The sequence below is a fragment of the Ovis canadensis genome, chromosome 10, assembly GCF_042477335.2.
Source record: "Ovis canadensis isolate MfBH-ARS-UI-01 breed Bighorn chromosome 10, ARS-UI_OviCan_v2, whole genome shotgun sequence".
Classification (NCBI taxonomy): Eukaryota; Metazoa; Chordata; class Mammalia; order Artiodactyla; family Bovidae; genus Ovis; species Ovis canadensis.
In genome coordinates, this window is record NC_091254.1 from 44,388,194 (window position 1) to 44,415,968 (window position 27,775).

Sequence of the window (27,775 nt, forward strand, 5' to 3'; positions counted from 1 at the left end):
GCTCCTCCATCCATGGGATTCTCCAGGCAAGAATACTGGAGTGGGTTGCCATTTCCTTCTCCAGGGGATCCTCCTGACCCAGGGATCAAACCCAGGTCTCCCACATTGCAGGCAGACGCTTTAACCTCTGCACCACCAGGATTATAGCTACTCTGTAAAACTAAATGAGTCCAATCTCCAGGGTCTGGTAAGACGTACCCAGGTAAGCTGATGGTTTGTGGGTCCTCTAGTTCACCACAGAGCGGAGCACCATTCCCCTCAACAAACCCACAATCAGTCCTCCTGGGTTCCCTCCTCCCTACCCTGACTATTTGGGATGGCAGTCACAACCTCCTCTTTGATCCTACCCACTATAGCTTAAACTATGGACCACCTTTTCATAAACACTTCTGTTCCCCCAAATAAAAGGTAGGCTCTTTGAGACTAAGAGTCTCTGTTACACCAGTATCTATTCCCTGGGTGTTGCATGAAGCTCTAAATGGCTCTCAGCAACGTCTTCTGTATTCCTCAAATGCTTTAAAGTGTCTCTTATCATTTTCGTTTTATATTGATTTTTTTTCTCCCTTCTTTTCTTTCTTTTTTGTCTTTTGATGGCATTTCTTTCCTCTTTTCTCCTGTTTCAGGTCTGAATGAACCAAACACTGACATCTCTCAATGGCAGGAGTTTTTCTGTGCCATGCTTTCAAATGCTTCCAACAGAGCAATAAACAGAGTGAAAAGAGTAACAAAGAATGGCTCATACATGTATTTGTTTGTTTGTTTTTAGCATTTTATCAAAGTCAGGCCCTGTGCCCAGAGATTTATTTGACCTGTTTCATGATAACACGCCTGTTGAGAATCCCTCACTGAGGAAAGGTGGAACATTCCAGAAAAGCAACTCTCAGCTTCCTGGAGACCCACTTCCTATCTCAGTAACAGCCCTACCACATGGGAAGAATGAAAGCAGAGAACTCATGAGAGGAACAGCTTTGAAACAGAGGGTTAACATGAGACGAGGGTCACTCATTAACTCTGCTCTCTGTGGTCCCCATTAACCAGGTGATTGAAAGGGTGACAGAAAGGATGTGTCAGCTGAATCACAGAACACTATTGTGGTTTTCGTCCTCTTACTGGGCAAGCACACATGCACACACACCCACACATACACACACACACACTTCCCTCCAACCCTCCTCCCACCCCAGCCTTTTTCAGAGGCTGTAAATAACAAGCATCTCCAGCCCCATGGCATCAGTCATGCAAGCAGCGCTCGTCATCTGTCCCTGGCTGGGTGCATCAGTGAGTATATAATAGGGGTGGGGGAGGGAGGCTGTGTGCGTGGTGGGCATGGTCTCCTGGCTCCAGGTGAGAATCAACTTTTCGACCTTTCTAGCTGATGATGTGGCCACATCCAGGTGGCCATGGCATTGACGATGAGAGCCTGAACGTATATATACAGAATCAAGTAATCACACACCAAATCTTCATTTTTTCCCCTCTTGTTGACTGGCTGAGCAGTTATTAGTTGGAATTCTGAGAAGGCTTGTGTTTCCTTTCATTATGTTTATGGTTTCCAGTCTATTAATAGCAAGTCCATTTTTGCAGCAAACTTCTTCAACCATTGAGGCCAATTTCCATTAAAAACTGGTTTCAAAAATTATCCAAAGGGAGACAGAGCTGTTGCTTTTCCATAGGTAGAACTTTCTGATTTCTTTGAAGCCTGAGCTGACTTCAGGTCAGACGGGAATGTGCCAATTTGAGGGGCTGTGGTAAATTTTAATACATTTGCTCTGTACAGTCAATCTGCACTACCTATCAGCCCAGCATTGAAATGCTTAGGCCAGGATAACAAGAAAAAAGGAGGTTAAACCTCCCCTGGGACTCTGGTCTATTGGTGTGCCAAGCCAAGTTTTTAATTTGGAGAGCAATTCTGCAGAAATGAACAGAAACTGCTATCTAAACATTTTAATAAGAATAAACCCCCAAGCCAATATGCAATCGAGTGCACTGCTTTCTAGTAATTTCATTTATACAACAGCTCCACAAGCTGTTTTGCTCTCCATATTCAGATAACCCTCACCTCTAGGGTGACCGGAAAAATGATATTTTAATCATGCGCCACATCTGTGATCAGAAATACTTAATGAAACACTCTAATGATCGCATGGTAACAAGCTTCAAAGAACTCTTTCCCAGATTTAGGCAGGATCCGTTTGCTTCTTGTGACAATTTTAGCAGCATATTTTTCAGTATCCTCTGCAGGAGTCATTACCCAGAGACATGTGCTTGGGATGAGGTCCAGCAGTTCTTTCAGTTGGGGGATTTTGCTAGCACCCATAGAACCTCTGCATCAGTGCTGTCCGATAGAAATACAACACAAGTTGCACATGTAATTAAAAATTTTGTCATTATACTAAGGAAAGTAGAAAGAAATAGGTGAAATTAATTTTACTAATACATTTTATTTAACACAACATATTCACAATATTGGGCTTCCCAGGTGATGCAGTGGTAAAGAATCTGCCTGCCAATGCAGGAAGCACAAGAGATGAAAGTTTGATCCCTGAGTTGGGAAGAGTCTCTGGAGGGTGGAATGGCAAACCACTCCAGTATTCTTGACTGGAGAAACCCATGGACAGAGGAGCCTGGTGGGCTACAGTCCATGGGGTCACAAAGAGCAGAACACGACTGAAGCAACTTAGTGTCAACAGCATCCACAAAATTATTGTTTTGATGTGTGAAAGTGTTAGTTGCTCAGTCTTGTCCAACTCTGAGACCCCACAGACTGTAGCCCGCCAGGCTCCTCTGTCCATGGAATTCTCCAGGGAAGAATACTGGAGTGGGCTGCCATTTCCTTCTCTTTCTGGCTTACTTCACTATGTATAACAGGCTCTAGGTTCATCCATCTCACTAGAACTGACTCAAATTCCTCCCCTTAATGGCTGAGTAATACTCCATTGTATATATGCACCGCATCGTCTTTAACCATTCAGTGTCAGTGGACATCTATGGTGTTTCCATGTCTTGGCTATTGTAAATAGTGCTGCAATGAAATGTATGTGATTTTAAGCCATAAAGTGTGTGGGATTTCATTATGCCACAATATAAAATGAATGCAATAACATCCCAATAATAAATATAACAATAATAGATCATAGTATTCAGCACTTACTACGTGCTAAACATAATCAATTGCTTTATCTCATTATTCCTCACAGCACCTCCTAAGTCTGGTGCTGTTATTACCCCAATTTAGCACATGCAAAAGCTGAGGCTCAGGACTGAGGATGTGGGGGCAGGGGTCCAGCCCAGGGCTGGAACTCTGAAGAGTCTGGTCATTATGCCACATTGCCTCCTATTCAGAGAGGGGCCCCTCATGGAAGGACTGATGCTGAAGGTGAAGCTCCAAGTCTGTAGCCACCCGACGCAAAGAGCAGACTCATTAGAAAAGACCCTGATGCTGGGAAAGATTGAGAGAAAGAGGAGAAGGGCACGACAGAGGAAGAGATGGTTGGATGGCATCACCAACTCAATGGACATGAGTTTGAGCAAACCCTGGGAGATAGTGAAGGGCAGTGAAGCCTGGCGTGCTGCAGTCCATGGGGCCACAAAGACTGAGCACAGCACGATATTCAAGAGCTGACGATTTAGTGGGGACCAGTGGTACAGAACAAGAAACAGCTTGACATCGTGGTATGAATTTGCTGCAGCTGAGACGTGCACAGGGTGCTATGGACAGTCGGGCAACATTAGACCAATCTGGAGTTAGGGAAGGCATCTTGGAAAAGGCATTCTTCAGTTGTGTCCTATTACTTTGTTTAGTGGTATTTATTTGCTCCTTAACATTTTCCAAATAATATGCAAAAATATAAATAAGCGAGTAAAAAACATATCCGAAATCTCTTCACCCAGAGATACTCACAATTGATCATTGGTGATCTTCCAGGAGTGTATGTATGTGTGTATGTGTGTGTGTGTGTGTGTAGATAGCATATTTTTTATTATCATCATTAAGGTTGAGGAAAACAGCCTAGTTATTCAACTGTAGCAATATATCCACCCAAAACTCAACCACCAGCCTCAAACATATGTCTGTGTTTTATTTTAGGAAAACATAAACTGGGTCACAAAACGTCTTCAGAAAGCAGGATAAGTCACGAAACACACAGAAGGGATCTGAATTTGCAAATGTGGGGCCTTGGCCTTGTTCAGAGGGCGAGGCTGATGTGAAAATTTCCTCTTCCAGGAAAAGCAAGGTTCACTCAAGCTGCAAAGCCCAGCAGGTCATTAGATTTACAGCCTCTTTTAAAGGGTTGCGCTTTGATGGCTTCTAGGTATCGATTAGCTGAGCACACCAACCGGAATTCAGCAGAGACTCAAGGGATGAGAAGGAGAGGGGAGATGGTGGTGGTGACGGTCTTGATGTAGTTTTCAAAATCACTTCCGAAAAAGGCGATGAGGAAATAGTTGAGTATCCCAGCGAGGGACATGGCGAATAGAAACAGGATAATGCGTTTCCCAAATATGTAACCAGGTGTGCTGGAAAGGAAAGAGAGGGAAAACTGGAGAACAGCACAAGTGACGCCAATTTAACACAAAATATTATTGCTTTGAAATACATGGGGCTTAAAGGATACCTCCTTTCACTCAAGGATGCTCCATTTACTTCACATGAAGGATAGACGTGTCTTACCTAGTATTAGTCATTGAATCTAGTTCAGAACCAAGCAAAAAGAGCCTTAAACCCATCACCATCAGGGCTCTGCTCCCTGGTTTCTCTGTGCCATGGTAACGCCAGCTCCCGGATGGCGTGAAGGTGGTGGCATCCGCTGGTAGCCGGGGTTCTGACCAGGGATTAGGAACCCATGGATTCACGAAGACCCTCTCAGGAGTGCCTGTAAGACCCATGCTGGCAGCTGTGTGTAATGCAGGATTTTCAGTGCCTCAGGTGAGAAGGGATGGTATACATGCACCAAGAAGCCTGGTGGATTCTAAGAGATGCTCTCGCATTCGAGGGCTCAGTCTCCTGAGGCTGCCTGGGGATAACTCAAGTTCCCACTAATGAGAGCTGGCCTCCGGGGCTGGAAGGCAGGCCCTTACATGTGAAGAGAATCAAGGAAGGGAGACTTTGTAGGACTGGATGATTTCGTCTCCTTCTGTCACAGGCTCTAAATCCTACACTGCTTGCACAGAGCATCCACTAGGGTCAGGAGGCATCTCTCCAGTGACACGTGACCACCCAGCTGTGCTCAGCAGCTGCCTGGTTCCCCTCCTCTGTAGCATCCATCTGTGATGGCTCTGGATGGTTCATTCCTGCAGCACTGGTATGTTTTGAAAGTGCAGCCAAGTGGGTCACCGAGTGAAAAGTGAAAGTGTTACTCGCTCAGTCCTGTTGTACTCTTTGCAACCCGATGGACTGTAGTTCACCAGGCAAGAATACTGGAGTGGGGTGCCATGCCCTTCTCCAGAGGATTCTTCCCGAACCAGGAATCAAGCCCAGATCTCCTGCATTTGCAGACGGATTCTTTACTGTCTGAGCCACCAGGGAAGCCCCATGGGTCGCCAAGATTATCAGTTGCTAAGGCTGTTAGTAAAGACCCTAGCAAGGGGACTCCTTGGCACTCAGGAGGCCTCCCCAAGAACACCCAACTCATCTAAACAGGTGCCTTAAGGCTGCCAGGCCCTTGCTTGCTATAATCTAGAGACTACAATGTGGTATCCATAGGTTCAATGTTAGAAATTTTATATTATTGAAAGGGACCCCAAAGGTTCATGATGCAACTCCTAGTTTTCCTGTGTCAAGAGTTTGAAAATAGTTTTGCAGCTGAGTATCAACCTCCTCGCTCCTCACAGTGCTCCATGGACCAGCAGCACAGGAGCTTGTTGGAAATGCAGATGCCCAGGTCCACTGGATCAGAACCCATACTGTGAATAAGCTCCCCCTGGGACTCGCGAGCACAGCAGGATCTGAGAGGCACCCTCAGTTGACAGCTCCCTGCTTCTTGGCCAGTGCGTTCCTCTCTCCTTGGTTTCCTGGTTACAGTCCTGCTCGTGAAGTGACCCATTCTAGCTCTTTCTTAGGGAAAAAAAGTATGGTCCCCAAACAGAGCATTCTGAGCTGAACTGTACATGTTCCCCGCCCTCACATTCATATGGTGTAGTCCTAAACCCTAGTCCCTTAGAATGACTGCATTTAGAGAGAGGGTCTTTAAAGAGGTGATAATGGTAAAATGATAATGGTAAAATTTTCTCTTCAAGAAAATCAGAGACACCAAGGGAACATTTCATGCAAAGATGGGCTCGATAAAGGACAGAAATGGTCTGGACCTAACAGAAGCAGAAGATATTAAGAAGAGGTGGCAAGAATACACGGAAGAACTGTACAAAAAAGATTTCACGACCAAGATAATCACGATGGTGTGATCACTCACCTAGAGCCAGACATCCTGGAATGTGAAGTCAAGTGGGCCTTAGGAAGCATCACTACAAACAAAGCTAGAGGAGGTGATGGAATTCCAGTTGAGCTACTTCAAATCCTGAAAGATGATGCTGTGAAAGTGCTGCACTCAATATGCCAGCAAATTTGGAAAACTCATCAGTGGCCACAGGACTGGAAAAGGTCAGTTTTCATTCCAGTCCTAAAGAAAGGCAATGCCAAAGAATGCTCAAACTACCACACAATTGCACTCATCTCACATGCTAGTAAAGTAATGCTCAAAATTCTACAAGCCAGGCTTCAGCAATACGTGAACCGTGAACTTCCAGATGTTCAAGCTGGTTTTAGAAAAGGCAGAGGAATCAGAGATCAAATTATGGACATCTGCTGGATCATGGAAAAAGCAAGAGAGTTCCAGAAAAACATCTATTTCTGCTTTATTGACTATGCCAAAGCCTTGACTGTGTGGATCACAATAAACCGTGGAAAATTCTTCAAGAGATGGGAATATCAGACCACCTGACCTGCCTCTTGAGAAATCTATATGCAGGTCAGGAAGCAATGGTTAGAACTGGACATGGAACAACAAACTGGTTCCAAATAGGAAAAGGAGTACATCAAGGCTGTATATTGTCACCCTGCTTATTTAACTTATATGCAGAGTACATCATGAGAAACGCTGGGCTGGAAGAAACACAAGCTGGAATCAAGATTGCCGGGAGAAATATCAATAACCTCACATATGCAGATGACACCACCCTTATGGCAGAAAGTGAAGAGGAACTAAAAAGCCTCTTGATGAAAGTGAAAGAGGAAAGCGAAAAAGTTGGCCTAAAGCTCAACATTCAGAAAATGAAGATCATGGCATCCAGTCCCATCACTTCATGGGAAATAGATGGGGAAAGTGGTGACAGTGTCAGACTTTATTTTGGGGGGCTTCAAAATCACTGCAGATGGTGACTGCAGCCGTGAAATTAAAAGATGCTTACTCCTTGGAAGAAAAGTTATGACCAACCTAGATAGCATATTCAAAAGCAGAGACATTACTTTGCCAACAAAGGTCCATCTAGTCAAGGCTATGGTTTTTCCAGTGGTCATGTGTGGATGTAACAGCTGGACTGTGAAAAAAACTGAGTGCCAAAGAATTGATGCTTTTGAACTGTGGTGTTGGAGAAGACTCTTGAGAGTCCCTTGGACTGCAAGGAGATCCAACCAGTCCATTCTGAAGGAGATCAGCCCTGGGATTTCTTTGGAAGGAATGATGCTAAAGCTGAAACTCCAGTACTTTGGCCACCTCATGCAAAGAGCTGACTCATTGGAAAAGACTCTGATGCTGGGAGGGATTGGGGGCAGGAGGAGAAGGGGATGACAGAGGATGAGATGGCTGGATGGCATCACTGACTCGATGGACATGAGTCTGAGTGAACTCCGGGAGTTGGTGATGGACAGGGGGCCTGGCGTGCTGCGATTCATGGGGTCGCAAAGAGGCGGACACGACTGAGCGACTGAACTGACTGAGGTAGACCCTAACTCACTATAACCAGTGTTCTTATAAAAAGAGAAGGTCAGGGACTTCCCTGGTGATCTAGTGGTTAAGACTTCAAGCTTTCCAACAAAGGAAACTATAAGCAAGGTGAAAAGACAGCCTTCAGAATGGGAGAAAATAATAGCAAATGAAGCAACTGACAAAGAATTAATTTCAAAAACATACAAGCAACTCCTGCAGCTCAATTCCAGAAAAATAAGCGACCCAATCAAAAAATGGGCCAAAGAACTAGACAGACCGTTCTCCAAAGAAGACATACAGATGATTAGCAAACACATGAAAATATGCTCAACATCACTCATCATCAGAGAAACGCAAATCAAAACCACAATGAGATACCATATCACACTGGTCAGAATGGCTGTTATCAAAAAGTCTACAAACAGTAAATTCTGGAGAGGGTGTGGAGAAAAGGGAACCCTCTTACACTGTTGGTAGGAATGCAAACTAGTACAGCTGCTATGGAGAACAGTGTGGAGCTTCCTTAAAAAACTGGAAATAGAACTGCCATATGACCCAGCAATCCCACTGCTGGGCATACACACTGAGGAAATCAGAATTGAAAGAGACACATGTACCCCAATGTTCATCGCAGCACTGTTTATAATAGCCAGGACATGGAAGCAACCTAGATGTCCATCAGCAGATGAATGGATAGGAAAGCTGTGGTACATATACACAATGGAGTATTACTCAGCCATTAAAAAGAATAATTTGAATCAGTTCTAATGAGATGGATGAAACTGGAGCTGATTATACAGAGTGAAGTAAGCCAGAAAGAAAAACACCAATACAGTATACTAACACATATATATGGAATTTAGAAAGATGGCAATGATGACCTTGTATACAAAACAGCAAAAGAGATACAGATGTATAGAACAGTCTTTTGGACTCTGTGGGAGAAGGCAAGGGTGTGATGATTTGAGAGAACAGCATTGAACTATGTAAATTATCATATGTGAAATCAATCGCCAGTCCAGGTTCAATGCATGAGACAGGGTGCTCAGGGCTGTGCACTGGGATGACCCTGAGGGATGGGATGGGGAGGGAGGTGGGAGGGGGGTTCAGGATGGGGAACACATGTACACCCATGGCTGATTCATGTCAATGTATAGCAAAAAACCACCACAATATTGTAAAGTAATTAACCTCCAATTAAAATAAATTTTTAAAACAACAACAACAACAAAAAAGATTTCGTGCTTTCAATGCAGAGGGTGCAAGTTTGATCCCTGGTCAGGCAAGCTGGGATCTCATGCAGCCAATAAAAGTTTTTTTAATTTTTTTTAAAGAGAAGGTTAGCGGGGTTTCCCTGGTAGCTCAGTGGTAAAGAATCCACCTGCCAGTGCAGGGGACAAGGGTTCAATCCCTCATCTGGGAAGATGCCACATGCTGTGGAGTAACTAACCCCACGTGTCACAGCTATTGAAGCCTGTGCTCCAGAGCCCAGTAGCCACAACTGCTGAGCCCAAGCACCACACCTACTGAAGCCCACACAGCCTAGAGCTGAACTGAGCTCCAGAATAAGAGGAGTCACCGCAATGAGAAGCCCACGCACCACAACAGAGTAACCCCTGCTCCCCACAACTAGAGGAAAACCCGTGAGGCAACAAAGACTCGGCACAGCCAGAAATAAATAATACATTAAAAAAATATATTTTACAGAGAAGGTTTCGACGTAGACACACACAGTGGGAAGACCCTTGAGGACATAGGGAAAAGACAGCCAAGTACAAGCCAAGGAGAGAGGCCTCAGGAAAGAGCAGCCCTGCCATTGTCTTGATTTTGGACTGCCAGTCTCCAGAAAGATAAGAAAAGACATTTCTGTTATTTAAACACGCTGGTCTGCATGGAACACTTTGTTCTGGCAGCCTCAAAGACAAATACAGAGAATTACCTGCTAATGTTGGTAAAGAAGTGGAAAGAAAGTAAAGGAGTCTATTTTTTTTTTTCAGCCAGAGAATAGAGGCTTCAGAGAAATTAAATTGTTAAAAGTCAAATATTGTAGTGAGTCAGATTTATCACATGAATGAGGCCACCATATGCTCATTACAGAAAGGAGGGAAAGTGATTTGTGAAGCTATTTCAGAACTTGTTCAAGATAAATCTGTGGTGAAGGATGAAACAGGAGTGCCTCCCGATGAAATAGTGGTGTTCTTGGTCTGGGCAGGATGTTTCTAAGGACTCGAGGAGTATCGCCCCTCAAGGAGGCGCTTCTCTGGGTCTTTAACTCTTCCCAGACAACTTCTCCAGGGATGTCACTGCCTTTTTCGCTGCTGAAGAGGGCTCTCTGATCACTTCTTGGCCTTTTGGCTAAGATCAAGTGAAGGAGGAGGCTCTCTGAACTGGGCAGCCTTATCCACCCAGAAAGTGAAAGTGAAGTCCCTCAGTTGTGTCTCAACCCCATGGAATGCAGCCCACCAGGCTCCTCTGTCCGTGGGATTCTCTAGGCAACAATACTGGAGTGGGTAGCCTTTCCCTTCTCCACGGGATCTTCCCAACCCAGGGACTGAACCCAGATCTCCCACATTGCAGGCAGATTCTTCACCAGCTGAGCCACAAGGGAAGCCCAAGAATCCGAGAGTGGGTAACCTATCCCTTCTCCAGCAGATCTTCCCAATCCAGGAATCAAACGGGGGTTGGGGAGGGTGCTATTGTGAGACATGGAGGGGACAAGAAGCGGAATAGGGGGTGGGCGCTGGGGCCAGCACGTGGGGAGCAGCCCCCACAGCATCTTCCCCACCCTTGGAACCCCTCAGCGATTCTGATCGCTCCAGAATTGAGGCAAACTGTAACTCGAACCTTTCTTCTCTAAGTACCATCATTTACTTTACTAAAACCCAGCTTTCCCAACCCAAGTCTAAGGAAAGGACAATCGTAGCCTACCCTGTCTCTGTCCACCACCGGCGATTGTGTCTGACTTTCTCAACAGTCTTTCCTCAGGTCCCCGATGTCTGTTACTCAAGAGACCTTATCACAAGGTGCAAGCTTTAGTTCTCCTTCCCCTGACAAATAATGGCACGCTTCACTCACGGCAGGCTTTGGGAAGCCAGACAGGGGGGTATAATTCAAGGCCCAGATGCAGCAGGGTGGGCGTAGAGGCTGTGGCTTGGCAAGGCATGCTTTTAAAGCACCCTTTGGGAGCCCAGCACCACTTGGAAGAATTTTTTTTTTTTTTAATGGAAAAACGAGTCAAGGGCCCTGGCTGTATTTCCAGAACCAGCAAAGTTCAGGGAGGAAAAAGGATGAGGGATTGAAGTCGCCCTCCCCGCTCCAACCCTCGTGGTCCCTCCCGATCAGCGGAATATTGTTGAATGACCACTCTTCCGGCTGGAAAGTGCCTCTCCCTCCGTGGTTCTTTTCTCCGTCCCAGCGGCCTACCTCTGAGTTCTCTCCCCCAGGTAGCCAACAAAGTACTTCTGCCTCACGAACAGATACATCAGTCCAGCAAAGGCAGCAGGAACTAAGAGGAGAAAGGACAACACCCGTGTTAGTGTCCTAGATGGAACCCAGTACTAATACAGCCAATAGGTAATCAGTGTTGGTCGCAAAATCGAGCAGAGGCCTCAGCTTCTGCCAGTCAGGGCTGACATGAAGTTCAGCAATGAGCCAGGGACAGGAAGCATCCTGAGATCCTTAAGAATAGTCATGCTACCCTGTGCTGGCATCACAGTGTCATTTCATACAAAGTCTTTTCATACCCATCATCTAATCTGAATCCTTTTCACATGACTGGTACCATCTTTTTCTTTATTATGTATTTATTGTATTTCTGGCTGTGCCGGGTCTTCCTTGCTGTACCTGGACTTTCTCTAGTTGTGGCAAGTGGGGGCTACTCTCTAGTTGCAGTGAATGGGCTTCTCACTGTGGTGGCTTCTCATGTTTCAGGCGTATGGGGTCAGTAATTGAGGCACACAGTCTTACTTGCCTTGCGTGCTGGATCTTCCTGGAGCAGGGATCAAACCTGTGCCCCCTGCACTGGCAGGCGGACCCTTAGCCACTGAACCACCAGGGAAGTCTTGGTATGGTCTTTTCTATTTCCAGATGTGGAAACATGGATTCCAGCAGTCACGAGACTTGTGTGAGATTGTCAGCTGGTAGGTACACAAACACGTGTGTGTGTGTTTGCATGTGTGTGTGTAGGAGGAAAGTTAGACTTTCTCCCAGAGCCCTGCTCTGAAGCTGGTCCTTACAAAGTACACCCTTCACCTGTGGACCTCTGGGAATCATGATGCTCAACGTTTTCTGAACAATTGCTACGGTTTAGGAAAGATCTCCAGGGAAATAAATGCCTTTTGCATTCCAACCCTGTGAGGAATACACACAAGTTAAACAACCCCATGGAGTCCTGAGCGCTTGAAGCCGAGAGTTGGAAACCCAGCCCCATCAGGACTGTTAAGATCAGGAGCTAACGCTTAACACATTCTATTAATACATTTGACAAAGGGCTGATTACACTTTTCCTACCTATCAAGAATTACTATGAGGGTGAAACAGAAGTATGGATATAAAAGTTCTTCAAAATCCGCACCCACCCCCACCCCAACCCCCCCCCCCCCCCACCGGCGTTATTCAAATACCAAGTAAAGCGCATTAACTAGGCACTTGATATGTGTCAGGGAGTGCTCCAGGCAGCCTGGGTACTCGGGTCTCCAATCCTCTCTTCTCTGATGGTTTCAAAGTTTTGACAAGTCACAGCTGCTGTGGACAAGGTTTTTCCTGGTTGGTCCCTTCCAGATGGCTCTGAGCTAACTTATTGGCCCACCTTTCCGTCACCGGGAACTGAACCGAACATGAGCTGATAGAAATCAGGGTGCAAAGTGACTGAACTCACTGCCCGTATTTGGGGATCGGTGCCTGCCCCTGGCGTGGACCTGAGCTGCTTGAAACACCAGGAGGGATGCCGTGTGTTCAAAACAAGGCTCTAAAATTCTCGGGTTTGAGCAGGTTCCCCTGAGGTTTGGGCTCCTGCTCTGTAATGTGATGAGTTTAGGCTGGTGTTCCTTTCACCTGAAAAATTATCCAATCTACCATATTTGTAGGAAATGACTATTACACCGAACAGGAGTGACTGACAGTTTTTCTCCCGGCAATGCCAACACTTGTTTTGGCAGAAAATGTGTACTTCCAGGCCCTGAAACCCTTTTCAACTCCCTTTATCCAACCAGAATAACTCCAGATTCATCTCTATCAAGTATAATCTAAGAAGACATAAAAGGAATCATAACTCCTACTCAAAGTATAGTTTGACTTCATTTTCCAGGTGATGCCAGACATGTTTCTTATTTAACTGAGGATAGAAAGTGGGAGATTAAGACGTGTTTCCTGACAGCCTTATGGATCACCTCGTGCTCCTGAAGTAGTTTCTGCTCCCAGCCTTCACCTCTCTCATTGCACCTGATTCTCTTCCTTCGTGGCGTGTCTCACTCTTGGCAATGAACTTATCCATTCATTTATTTTCTGTTGGTCCACCTTGCCAACTGCTGTGTGCTTCTCCACCATCTCTGTCTTATTTACTGCTATGTATCCAGGGAACAGGGCTTGGCACATAGTAGGTGTTCAGTGTATATTTTTATGGAAATGAATAAAGCAAGAGGACACATGTGAAAAACCCAGGATTTATCCTGAAACCCCTGGGAGTCCATCCTGGCTCCGTTACCCAGCAGCTGAGCAACCTTGAATAAGTCACTTATCTCCCTGAATCAAAGGATCCTCAAAAGTAACAACAGGGGGCAACAATGTCCACTTTACCTACTTTATTGCATGACTGACCACAATAAGGATGAGATCATCTCTCACAGGACACTGGCAGCCTTTTGTCTCACACGGCTGGGCCACAGGGTGGAAGCCGGCCAGGTCACACCAGACCTTCAGCAGACACAAGGCCAGTCTCCAAAGTGGACCAAAAATACCACTCGGTTTCCACTTAATTTTAAATCAGTTTTGGGAATCCAACTTGCTGAAGTCAAAACTGTGGACTGCTGAGGACCAGGGAGGCTGGAGACCTCGACCCATGCCGGAAGGAGGAACACATGCAGAAGGTAATGAGCAGTCAGCCAGGTGACGGTCGCTCAGAACAGACACCTCCTGCTCTCATTCAGAATGCCCTTGTGTCTGAGCTCATGCTGCTTAAGGTTTCTGAGTCACATTTAGCCTGAAACCACCCTTGTCAGTGCAGCCGCTCTCAACCAGCCACCAGGGAGCCAGCATTAGCGATGCATTACCTCCGGGGCCCGCACTGGCCCCCCGCCCACTGGCTCACAACCGCCGGAGGGTCTCACCTCTCCGGAGCTTTGCAGATTGGAGCTGGAGGGCAGACAAAGTCTTTTCAACAGAAAAGCCTACACTCACACCTCCTGGTGACACACGTTTTGGAGCGAGTACACACAAGGAGAAAAGCCCAGGTTACCTTGGCTGCAGAGAAGCCCGGCGCTCCAGAGCATGACAAGGAAGGTGGGGTAGGCATCCACACAGTTCTGGCTGCAGAATAAATCAACAAGGGGGAAAAAAATCAGAGGACACAGTTTAGTCTGAAAATTACCTGAAACCCCAAATAATAATCAATGTCTTGCAAGGTGGGCTTCCCAGGTGGCCCTAGTGGTGAAGAACCCGCCTACCATGCAAGAGACGTAAGAGATGCAAGTTCAATCACTGGGTCAGGAAGATCCCCTGGAGGAGGGCATGGTGACCCACTCTGGTATTCTTGCCTGGAGCCTAGCAGACGTGGACGGAAGAGCATGGCAGGCTGTAGTCCATAGGGTCACACAGAGTCGGACATGACTGAGATGACTTAGCACACGTGCGCACACATCTCACAAGGCCTGGACTCCATTCGTAATTCCTCTGACCTCCAGAAACAGACAGCAAGTAAAGCAGACACAAGCTTGGAATTCACCTACTCCCTTCCGCAGTGAAGCCATTTCTTGATGGATCCTCCTTGGCCGGAGTCCTGCTCCCGGCTATGCCAAAGCACTTCTTAGAATTGAAAAGTGAGAGACGCGGACAGCAGGGCTGGGTGAGTCAGGGTGGGGTCAAGAGAGGGACCCGACAACGTGGACCCCACCAAGTAGACCTTCAGGTCAGACACACAAGTCAGCTCAGACATGTGAGCCAAGCTGAGGAAGGACAGGTGAGCCTCCACGTTACTGGAGCCAGGGTGGATTAGGCAAAGGTGGTGCTCGTTATCCTGCTGATGGCTTTGTCAGGGCGCAAGCCTGGCCCCCCACGCCGGGGTCTGACACCCTTGGTCTCCTTTAAGCTCATGCAATCCTGCCAGTACACTCAGTAACTGCACGGTTTCCTGTGGCTTCTGGGACAAGTAGCCACAAACTCAGAGGGTTAGGACAAATGTATTATCTGCAGGTCAGAAGTCTGAAGTCAGTCTCGATGGACCAAAATGAAGATGTCAGCATCACTACATCCCTTCTGGAGATGCACTGCTTCTGTCTGTTTGCCTTTCCCAACTTCTAGAGGCCACCTGTGATCCTTAGCTTGAAGCCCCATCCAGCCTGAAAGCCAGCCATGGTTGATTATGTCTTTGCAACCCCAGCTCTTCTGCCTTCTTCTAGCACATCTGAAGGACCTTTGCAATGACATTGGTCCTACCCAGATAATTCCAAATACTCTCTTAATTTAAACTCAACTGCTTAACAACCTTAACTCCCCCTTGCCATGTAACGTAACCTATTCACATGTTCCTGGGATCCAGATGTGAACATCTTTGGGGGGTCATTCTTCTGCCTATCACAATTTTCTCATGTGTCAGATGAGAAACTGAACCTTGGAGAAGCTGAAGATAATTTACCCAGGGTCACCCAGAGTAGCAAAGCCAGGACTTAATAGACTCTAAAGCCAGGACTGTTACCTCTTCAACCCTGCAGGCACACCTTGGAGATAGCGTGGGCTGAGCTCCAGACCACCACAATGAAGCAAACACCGCAATAGCACAACTCACAGGAATGTTCTGGTTTCCCAGTGCACATAAAAGTTATGTTTATGCTACACTGCAGCCCAGTAAGTGCGCCATAGCATGATGTCTAAAACACAAGGTACATTCCTTAATGACAAATATTTTATTGCTAAAAAATGCTACCCATCATCCGACAATGCAGGGCCACCACAAATTTTCAGCTGGTGAAAAACACAGTGTCTGTGAAGTATGATAAAACAAGGTATGCCTGCACTCAATTAAATAGTGAGTGTCCTCTTGAAAAGCTTCAGGTGAGATCAGGACAATCTATCCGGACATCCATGGAAACACAACATAACAAGACACAGAGGGATGAACAGGGAAAGGCGATGCAACAAAGCGGGAGGGGCACCCGATGAGGACTGGTCCCCAACCTGACATAAACCAGCTGTTTGCCATTGGCAAAGCAATTTCTCTGGACTTGGTTTCCCTACTGATAAAACCAAGAGACGAATAGTGAATAACTCTGAGATCCACTTAAGCTCTAAGAGTTGATGGTCTAATGTACCAGTTCTCAAAGTATGGTCCCTGGATCAGCTGTATCAGAATCACCAGGGACCTTCTTAAAAATGTAAGTGTTAATGCCTTCCTTGGACCTACAGAATTAAAACTTCTGGGGGCTGCCCAGTAAGATTTTAAAGAGCCCTCTAGGTGATTCTGATGCATGCTCAAGTTTGAGAACCACTGGTCTAAGGCAATTCAAACTACAGAGGTAAACTCAAAGGTGCAACTTTCTTCAGACTTACCTGGCAGTTCAGTGCTTAAAATTCTGCGCTTCCAATGCAAGGGTTGCAGATTCAATCCCTGGTCAGTGAACTAAGATCCCACATGCTGTGCAGTGCAGCCAAAAAGTATTAAAAAATATAATCTTCAAAACACGTTTGGGCTTTTACCCAAATTCCTTTCTTAGAGTTTTCCTCTGGCAGCTTCTTGATGTGCTTCTCATGATTTTTCTCCTAAATATCAGCCTTCAAATTGATAGGGTCTCCCAATTCAGTTGGTACCACTGAGAACCCTAGAATGACCAGCCTTTGGTCTGTCCCTTAGCACCCAGGGAGGCTGGGCTGTGTCCCTGGCCACGGGGCTTTCATGTCTTTCTGATGGTCAAAAATTCTTTACTGGAGAACTTGACAAGAAGAAAAGATAAGAAACCAATGTATCCTGTCCTGGGATGTGGGCATGGGGGAACCAACAAAGCCTGCTGACTCACTAGGTGCTCTGGACACCCAGAACTTCCACTGACCTATGAACACAGTAATAATTCCAAAGGACAGGAGCCCCTTAAAGATCTACCATTTGGGGTGAAGCACTTAGTGAATAAGAGCCTCTTGATTAGGGTGAAAGAGGAGAGTGAAAAAGTTGGCTTGAAGTTTGACATTCAAAAAAACAAAAATCATGGCATCTGGTTCCATCACTTCATGGCAAATAGATGGGGAAAAAGTGGAAATAGTGGCAGATTGTATTTTCTTGGGCACCAAAATCACTGTGGATGGTGACTGCAGCTGTGAAATTAAAAGACGCTTGCTCCTTGAAAGAAAAGCTATAACAAACCTAGACAGTGTATTAAAAGGTAGAGATATAATTTTGCCAACAAAGGTCTGTCTAGTCAAACCTATGGCTTTTCCAGTAGTCATGTATGGATGTGAGTTGGACCATAAAGAAGGCTGAGCACTGAAGAATTGATATTTATGAACTGCAGTGCTAGAAAAGACTCTTGAAAGTCCCTTGGACAGCAAGAAAATCAAACCAGTCAATTCTAAAGGAAATCAACACTGAATATTCATTGCAAGGTCTGATGTTGAAGCTGAAGCTCCAATACTTTGACCACATGATGCAAAGAGCCAATTCACCGGAAAAGGCTGGGAAAGAGTGAGGGCAAGAGGAGAAAGGGACAACAGAGGATGAAATGGTTGGATGGCATCGCAGACTCAATGGATATAGTTTGAACAAACTCCAGGAGATAGTGAAAGAAAAGTCTGATGTGCTGCAGTCTACAGGGTCACGAAGAATCGAACACAACTTAGCAACTTAGAATGCATGCATGTAACTGAATCACTCTGCTGTATGCTTGAAACTAACACAACATTGTAAATCAACTCTATTTCAAAAAGATTTTAAATTAATTAATTAATGAAGCAAATATCATTAATTACAGTAGTAGGATCAATACCAATCAATAGAACCAATGTAGATGGATCACGTTCAAATCATTGGACAAGTCCATGCTACTTAGAAGTGAGCCTAGGGTGAGAGGAGCAGGGGAGAAGAAGCCTTAGGGTGTCATTTACCAAAATGCATTTTTGTGAGACACCAAACCTTTGATACGCTTTTTTTTTTAAGGAGGGTTTTCTGTAGTTCAATAAGACCTCCCCTTCTTGGAGAACCAAGCGTCACAGAGTCTCTTAGCACTGTAAAGGGTCTCGAAAGTCTTGCTGTGGGGAACCCGTTTCCCTGTCATGCCTGTTAACAGCCCACGAACTTGTAACCTAGGGGACCCATTTTGGAAAATTACACACCTCCAGAGACCCGTTTTCTCTCCACAGTCTGTACTCACCTGCACCCCTGGGGAAGAATCTTAGGTCCCTTAACTGACACTTTTCTCCAAAAATCAAACTTTGACTGCTCTGCCTGCACACATCAGCTGGGAACAGAGCTTCAACCTATGTGTTAGATACAAGATAAGACAGTCAAGGTCTTTTTCTCTCTCAAAATCAGGCTCAGCTCTGCCCTCAAGGGAGATAGGTGGTAGGGCAGCCGATTAACCGAAGTCCAGTCAGAACTAACGGCATAACCTGGCTGGGACGTCTTGTTTATCGACAGCCCCCAAATCTTGAACGGTCTGTATCAGTCCACAGCCAAATTTTATGCTGAAAAACATGCATTAGTCCTTTCAGTCCACCAGCATCATTTATTCTTGATGCTATCTTCCCTTTCTATGGTCTCTAAACATTTACGATCCCACACTCCATCAACCAAGACTTTTGATGGTATAAGCCTATGACAGGTACATTTATGTACAAATTATACACAACATATGCCTCTCGATCTGTATATTAAAACTGAGTAAAGCTTAGTTTCCTATAGATGGCAACAGTAAGTACATGTTCTCTTCTACTCGCATCCCCGTGGCTCATCTCACACCCCTTTTGGGTGCCTTTGGAGGCCCCTGGGGAAGCTCTCATTGGGAATGACTTTCTTCTGGTAGCTTCCTGGCCGAGGCGCTCAGACCGGAGGCCCTGGTGGTGGCCAGCGGGCAGTAACAACCGCTGCGTTATCTCCAGAGCCTTCCACAACCCGCCTCAGGCACACACAGGGTGCTGCAAGCTGGCCAGGGAGGAAATGGTCTTTGTAACAGAACCACAGCAGTGTCTGGATGACCTTTATCTTACAGAAAATTTTCCTCCACCCCCGCCATAGGTCCAACCTCTCCACAGCTCACTCTCCTCCCCTCGGTCTCTTTCCCCTCTCTGGAAGGGTAAGTAGGAAAGTCAGGACCCCCAGGCAGCACTGACTGCCCACCACTCTTCTCTAGCATCTTTTGATCTCAGGTACTGCACACCATTGCAGAGCTCCACAGCCACCCCCACAGGGCACTTCCACAATCCGGAGGCTGGCCGTGGGGACCAGCGGTCAGTGCGGTGGCTTCGTCTTCTTCTTTTTTTAAATTTATTTTTATTTATTTGGTTGCTCCGGGTCTTAGCTGCAGCTCCCTGACCAGGGACCGAACCCAGGCCCCTTGCATTGACAGTGCCGAGTTTTAACCACCAGGGCAGTCCCATGGTAGCTTCTGAGAAGGAGAGCTGGTTCACTCCTGGAAGAAAAGGCAGAAACAAGGCAGCCTGGCCTGCTGTGGCTCTTCCTCATTGCTGGCAAGATGGGAGCTCAACTTCCCACCTGGTACAGAGAAATTCCCCTGCCCCCACTTCTCCAATACTGACCAGCTGTGTTCATAAGAGCACAGTGCTGCTGGTGAGAACGCAGTGATCTGGGTGGGAAGAAGCTTCCCATTCCAGTCTGTCTGTAGAACAGGATTCCTGGTTTTTGGATTCCATTTTCATGGAGGTTCTGGCATCATCCCCAGTGGAGCACCCTGTCTTTGCTCCTCTTTGCCGGCCCCTGCACACGGCACAGAAGGGCTGGGGGTGCCCCACACACGATTCCCCTCTCCTATAAATGTGAACATCCTACATGGCTTAAAGCCACACCTTTCAACTTCTCCCTACCCTTCTAGAACTTTCCTTGTGTGGCCCTAAGTCCCGTTTTAGAAGGCTCTCTGGGGAATATCAAAGTCACCTCCAAGCCGAGACTGAAGGCCAGCTCCCTGGCAGCTTGGGGCTACAGCCGCCCTTCCTAACAAGCCTCCAGTCACAGGCATGGAGAAGCCCGCCACAGGCTGATGGCTGAACCCTTTGTCTAAATGCATTTGGCAGAGAGGAAAATGAGTGTTTGAATAACACCGTTCAGATTTGCATCCCAAATAGCACCCCTCCTCCTTCCCTGAGTTGTTCTGATGTTTTCTAGCAACCTTTACCTGCAGAAGTAAAGAAGGAGAGAGAGAAAAGCAAGCGGATAGTCCCCTCATGCTCTCTGTCCTGGTTGCTCCAGGAGACCAGGCGTAGGTGTGTCCACGGGGCAGCAGGCAGCTGCCTGCCAGTCCTGCTTGTTGCTTCTGATGCCAGCTGGTGAGTAATGGCTGGTTTGTACACCAGCACTTCGGGACTAACCCCCCAGGAAATCGGTCAACTCCATGACCGAATGACTGGCTGAGAGGTTTCCTGACCAGGCAGGAGCTGTGAGGTCTACTCCCCCACCCCCAACACCTCTGCTTCCTCTCTTCAAACACCAGCACCTGCTAAAATGATGAAAAGTACCCCCAAAGCCTCCCAGGTGAAGTTCAAGCTTCCCTGGAACCCACACCGCCCCCCGCCACACCCCAGCCTCCAGAAGGTTGTCCCAGGCCCACTCCGGGTCAAAGAGCAGTGTCAGAGTTTGGACTCACTTGGCAGTGTAGACCCGCTCAAAGGCCAGCGGCCCAGTCCTCTGGAAGCTCCGCCCATTGTGGGTCTTGCTTTCGTGCTCCACCTTGTGGGCAAAGAACCCTGCCAGAAGGAAAGGTTTGGATTTATAATGGGCACGTATCCCGAGCCTGGTATCTTAATATTTTTCCTGGAATGTTAAATGTTTCCTTCTCTCGACCTCTAAACACCCCTAATTGTCCTCCATCAAATGTCACTGAGCACAAAGGTATTCAGCAGCTACTCTTGACTGATTGCTACACTTGGTGTTGGTGAGGCAATTGTGAGCAAGACACACCCCCACCAGAAGAAACAGACAACCAAGTAAAGAAAGGCCTACAGAGAGACGCGTGCTGAGACTGAGTGAGAACATGGAGCCATCGAGGGTCAAAGAGGGCTAACAATTCAGTGTTTGGGTCACAGAAGGACTCCTAGAGGGAGTGACGTGTGAGATAAAGCCTGAAGGACAAGCAGATGGAGGGGGCCAGGGAGAGCTGAGCAGACCGCTTCACTCTGTCGGAATGGGATATGCAGAGGCCCAGCAGCAATTCCCTCTGGGGTTCGTACATCCAATTGACTGGGAGATGGGAGGTGGGGAGGGCAGTAATGGGGAGTATAAACCTGGTAGAATTACAAATGAAGCCGAAGAGAGGGAGACGGTGAATTGCTCTTTCAATGCCATTTCTCTGTTATCACTTGCCTTGTGCCAGATACTTAGCTTGTATCAGAGAACAAAACACACACACAGAGCCTTGGCCTCAGGAGCTTATGTTCCAGCGAGGATACAAGGAAAGGAGACAGACCACACACAGTAAACAATATGTAACAATTAAAATCACACAGTGTGCCGAGCTGTGGACAAAAGTGAAGGCAGAGCAGGGCAGGGGCCTCCAGGGGTGCTGGTCAGAGTGGCCAGGGGGAGCCTCAAGGAAAAAGTGCTAAGTGAGCCAAGGCTGAGCAGATGGTGGCAGGGACACAGCCCTCAGACCAGCAGTGTGACCATGACCTTGAGGAGAGCCACGTTAAGAACGTCTGAATTTATTGCCATCTTGAGGAAGCATGGAGTTACTGACAGGTGTGAGCTGATGAATGGCTTCGCCAGAAAGCCGCTCTGTCTTAACGTGGTGAGGGCTTAGAGGGGTGAGACCCAGGACAGGGGGAAAGACAGCAGGGAGCTGGTTAGGGTGATGGCTGGGGGATGCAGAGACACGGGGGAGACAGAGTCTGTCTTGTCTACAGGCTGGATGGTGGGGAGGGGGGAACACGGTCTCTCCTTCCCTCTCGCTCTTTCCTCCTTTCTCTTCCTCTCTCTCCCACCCCTCCTATTTTATTCCTTTCCTCCTATTTCAAGAGTGAAAAAAGGAAAAAGGGTGACAGTCAGGTATCCCACTCACAGGATTTCTTTTTATCAACTTCACATTAGCCTCCTCGAAAAGACCTGAAAAGGATGCTTCATCCATTGTGTCCGTGGATAAAAGCCTTCGTGATTTGCTTTTTGGTGAAAGCATGTTCCTCCCCTAGGGCTGTGCCCGCACCGGGCAGAGCCACAGGGCTGGCTTCATGATGGCACTCTGGTGGACGCCGGACACATGCTCTGTGAAGCACATCCCCACGCTGTCAACAAGGGCACTGTGGCTCAGAGAGGTTGAATAACCTTCTCTGTCCCACCACTGGGGAGCAGGGGGCTGCTGGGACTTGAGTCCAGCTGGGCATGCGAGAGTGTGTCCATCCTCTTACTATCACGCAGAAGCTCACTGCAGGGACTCCATCAGCAATGTGGGGTCTGCTCTGGATGTCTCTTCTCTCCAGAGAATACAGTGGAAATTCTGATCACTGTCTTTCCAGAACCCAAGGTGATGCCCGTGCCTCTGAACACATAAGCAGGGACGGTATTAAGAAAGTCCGAGGTTACTTCTGCAGCCAGCTGCACGGCGGGGCCCTCCTTCTCTCAGCTTGCTTCCCTTCTTCTCCTCCTTGCCCAAGAACAGCCCCTTCCTCTTTTGTAAGTCTTAGTCCTCCACCTGCGACCTTGACCCTGCTTTGGCCAGCCTCTTCCGGTCTTCCTTCATCGATGTTTGCCCTGCTTCATAAATCTTTGGTCTCTATTTTTCTCCGAATCTTTACCCTTGAAACATGCTCAAATCTCTCCTAACCTCAAAACAGAACAAAAACAAGCCTGCCTCTGTCCTGAACCCCCACTAGGGTCTACCTCTCTTTCCTTCCAAGCTAAACTTGAGAGAGTTGGGCCACATTTGTCCACTCCTCCAAATACTGACACTCCATACTCCATATGCTTGATCATGTTATAGAAACTATGCGTTCACACACTGCTCTTGGCTGGCTGCTAACATCAGGCCAAACCAGAGGGATGGAGAGAGACCAGAGGGAGAAGGTTGCAAATGGTCACCGAGAAACTACCTCATGCTGGCCTCTGCCAGCAACTCAGGGATTATCTGAGGCAACACCCTCAGCTACCACAGGTGGACAGTATTAGAACCCCGCCTCTCTGTTGAGGAAACTGCAGGTCAGAGAAGGTGAATAACTTTCTCAGGATCACAGAAAAAGATTCTGAGATTTTCATTTAGTATGAGTCAGCCCTGTGATACACAAGAATAGCTCACACCTCCATCATTTTAACAGAACTGGTGTCTGGATTTCGGGAACAGATTTCTTGCATGAAAAACACCCACCTGCATCTTAGAAAGAAGATAGCAAGTTGGTGGTGGGTGGGGTGGGAAGGAGTAATCTGATGACTAGGGACTCTGGAAACTAAGTCGGCTGAGAAATGATATGTTGAACCAGGGATATTACAGGTGACTTTGGAAATACAGAAGCTTCAGGCACAGTCTAAGCTTTTCCAAAGAACAGACACACCAGTGGATAGAAATTAGAGGGCAGCAGGTTTCAGTTCAATGTAACAGAGAACTTCCTGAGCAGTGAGTGTTTGAATGAGTGAATCCAAGACAACACACATCGTGTAAACTTCCACGTTTTGAAGTAGCTTTGAATCCCAGTTTCACCACTACTGACTCTGGAATCTCCAACTAACTCTCTAAGCTCTCTAAGCTCCACTTAGTTATTCTGTGAAATAAGAGCGCAATAGTAGAATATTTCATAGTGTGCAAGGATTAAATGAGATCATATTTTGACCAGCACGAAGCACCATACATGACACACAGCAAATTCTCAATACACTTGACAATGGGAAGAGTGAGCCCAGGACGTTGTGAGCACTCCATCCTGGGAGTGTTCAGTAGGGGCTGTTGAGGATGCTGTCTAGACTTCTGCTGTTACCATTCACAAGGTCTCCATGCACAAGGCCCTGGGTCCCTCCCCTCAGCTCACTCTCTCCCCCACCCCCCCCAACCTAATTAGTTTGGCTTCCCGTGGGAATCATTTTCTCCAAAGCCATGTTTCCCAGGTTTGCTTCATGTCAAAGCTGCTGGCACCCTGGCCGAGAAGTGGGAGGCCCTCTGGATGCTACGCAGAGGAAATGCATCTGTCTACACGACCGGGGAAACCAGGCTTTGGTACTCGTGGTCCAGGTCGCTCAAACTTTAAACGTGGTCTGCGTTCCCAAACGTGCATTATGCCGGATCAAGCTGGGAGGGGGCCTCGGGTTCAATGATCTTGATGACTCCTGACTGTTTGAGAGGCAGAGGAGGAAGCTCACAGGGCTGGTGGGCTCTGCCTCTCCCCTGGGGAATTGGGAGCCAGAGCGGGCCCCCCCTCACCCCCACAGTATCACAGACACAGGGGCCGAAACTCCTTGTCTTGGGACAAACACAAAGTACACAGTGCCTGGCAACAGCATGTAAATCGATCCTAAAGCTAACAGGAAGGGTTTTGAATGTAACTGGGGTGGGGGCAGAGTTTTTGCATTTTTTCTGCACGTAATACAGTAGGTAGACCTTTGGCTGCAACCTCGAGGTTAATTAGAATTGCAAAGAGAGGTTCTGGACCTCGGTTGGACCTTTGTGTTTGCCTAAAAGCTCAAGGATAAAACAGGTAGAGGTGTTATCTCCCCAGTCACTTGAATTTCTCTGGTTCCCCTGCACCAGCACATTGAACAGAGTTAAAAGGTGGTCTAAGCATGACCAGCAAGCCTCGCTCTGTGCCTCAGAGACGAGCAAGGCTGGTCCTGAGCCTCTGAAGAGAGCCAAGAACTCCTTCAGTGGCTTCAAAACTGCCCCAACCTTTGCAAAATCACTCTGTCCACACGGTGCCCTTGCTGGTCACAGGGCAGGGGATGGGGAGGAACAGAGGCTGTGACATGGGCTCCGTGCTATCCACATCGCCACAAACATAGCCCAATCGACAATGTGTCCAGGATGAAAAGTCTCCAGCCCAAAGCAGGAGCTGGTCCATTCTCAATTCCCTCCCTGCCAGGAAGCGTCATCAGCTCATGGGACTGTGTGAGCAAGGCCACTGCGTCCTGTCGTCGCCTATCCAAGATGGTCAGCCGAAAGATTGTGACTAGAGCTCAGACATGTGGCCATCTATCCTCTCTCCTCCCCACGACCTAATCTCATCTGCCAAAAATGATTAGAAATCTCGTCGTCCACCTCAAGTCTGCTCAGGGTTCCCTGCGCTTCTACAGAGAAGCCCAGGACTCATCGGACACTCCAGGGCCAGGTCCTGGGGCATCTCGGGGGAGGGGGAGAGGCTCTGTTCTCATGGAGGGGACCAAGCAGCATCCCCTCACTGAGCTCTGGACCGGAGGCCAGCAGCTCAGGGTGGCTGTGAACCTCTGCATGGGTGGCTGAGGGGACTCCGGCTCCTGTCCCCTGTCACCGATCTTGACGAGTTTCGGGGGGGCCGGAGGGGGCACCCGAACAACCAGCACCCATGCAACTGCCGCCACAGGGACTCGAGGCTTCACAGCAGGCTTCCTGCTTCCTGCCTGCCCATCTTCTCCTGCTGTTTGCTGCTAATCCCCATGGATGTGGGACCCTTCCTGGGCCAGGCAGAGTCCCCGTTGGGAGTACGCAGGTTGAATGAATGATCCTTTGGAGATTTACAGAGACCAAGAGAGCCCAGCATGGCAACTGCATGAAACAGCAGTGGCTTGGGCCACAGCAGCCTCACCCAGAGCCATTCGTCCCCTCTCAGAGCTGCAGCTCTGTTGTGTGGCACTTACTATGAAAATGCTCGGGTCAGAAAGCTGCCAAGTGTTGTTCCACAGAGGAGACCGACTTGGAGTATGCAAGATTGGTCTCTCTGGTGCCAGGAGGCCATGGGAGCCTTACTCTGTGCCCAGAGGGCTCATCACAAACCTAAGGCCACACTCAAGCTGGGGGAAAATATCAGGATATCCCAAATCGAGTGAATACCCACATTTTCAAAGTGTAACAGTATATGAACATTCAGAAATTACCATTAAGTTACAGAGTAAATCTTCCCCTTTTTTTCTCTGTCTTCATAAACTGCAAATCCTAAAGACACCAGCCATGCTGATAAAAAGAATCTGAGACAGTCCTAACTTAGGGATTTAAAGAGAAACTCCACCCTGTCCTGCCTTTCTCAGTTCTAGGTCCCTTGCCTGGGTTAAGTGACACCAGGGTTAATGGAAATCCCCTGGAGAAGGGATAAGCTACCCACTCCAGTACTCTTAGGCTTCCCTGGTGGCTCAGATGGTAAAGAATCTGCCTGTAATGCAGGAGAACTGGTTTCGACCCACTCCAGTGTTCTTGCCTGGAGAATCCCAAGGACAGAGCAGCCTGGTGGGCTACAGTCCATGGGACTGCGAGAGTCGGACACAACTGAGCGAAAGCACAGGGCAGGGTTAATGGAAATGCAACCCTCAAACAAGGAAATCCTTCTGACTCTGTCTCCCGTTATATGAGTACATGATGTCTACCAAAGAATGCTTCAAAAATTACACATTGCTAAAGAAAAAGGAAGTATTGCAAGGAATGTATTTCGTCAAAAGAAATTAAAAAGCAATACAGAGGTAAAATAATGAAAAAGTGAAGTCCCCCCTCACACTGGCCAAATTTATTTATTTTTTTAGCCTACAGGTAACAGGTAACTCCTACTGTGCTGAAGTCAGCCTGCTGCACCGGGTATAACCCAGTGTCTGAATGAACATATATTTGATTGTCGCTTTCAGGCTTCCTGCCCTCCAACTGGCCACAGTAATTAATAGTTAAAGTACTGATTGCAAACACTTCAGTGATGGTTTCTGTACAACCAACTTGCTGTTCCAGCTCTACAGACATGATTAATCATCCCCATTAAAGCAAAAGAAAGATGGGGAGAAGGAAAACTCCCAGTTAACACGGAAGTACACGCATCCTGTACAGTCAAATAAAGATACAAATACAGATAAGAAAAAAATGTACACACATATACACACACAAACACACAAGTGTGTAAGCCTGACTCTCAAACACCGAAACACCAAGCCGACCCCGAGGGAGGGGCCTCCCTTACCATTCTGGACCACGCTGATGAGGGTGACAATGGCCAGCAGGACGATATTGCCCACGGCTTCTTGGTCCATGGTTGTTTCGGGTTCCTAGCAGGACTGCTCAGCTCCCTGGCACCCCACACCCGCACTGTGCAGGAAGGGGAAGTGGGAGCCAGCCTCTGCCTTTCATCATTAGAATTTCTGAAGGTCCCAGCACAATTACAGGCCTTCTTCTTCTTCCTTTTTTTTTTTTTAATTAGCCACCATAGTGCCCCGGGCTCAGCCTCTCCTGCCAGAAGAAGCAGGGCTCAGGAGTAGAGAAGGAAGGGAATAAAAAGTGAAACTTGTTTTTCATTCATGGAGCACCTAAAAGGTCTGTGTCCAGGGCACCGTCTTTCTTTCTTTCTTTGAATTC

General features: G+C 47.4%; 1 protein-coding gene across 1 annotated transcript; it reads right to left on the minus strand.

Moving 5' to 3' along the window:
* Window positions 1-4,058: 4,058 nt before the first annotated feature.
* On the minus strand, window positions 4,059-27,775 carry ALOX5AP (arachidonate 5-lipoxygenase activating protein). Its single transcript, XM_069601616.1, has 5 exons — window positions 27,384-27,775; window positions 20,933-21,032; window positions 14,374-14,444; window positions 11,346-11,427; window positions 4,059-4,518 (listed from the first exon to the last, which is right to left on the minus strand). Exons 1-5 carry the CDS (start codon window positions 27,451-27,453, stop codon window positions 4,356-4,358), a joined length of 486 nt encoding a protein of 161 aa, XP_069457717.1. The 5' UTR covers window positions 27,454-27,775; the 3' UTR covers window positions 4,059-4,355.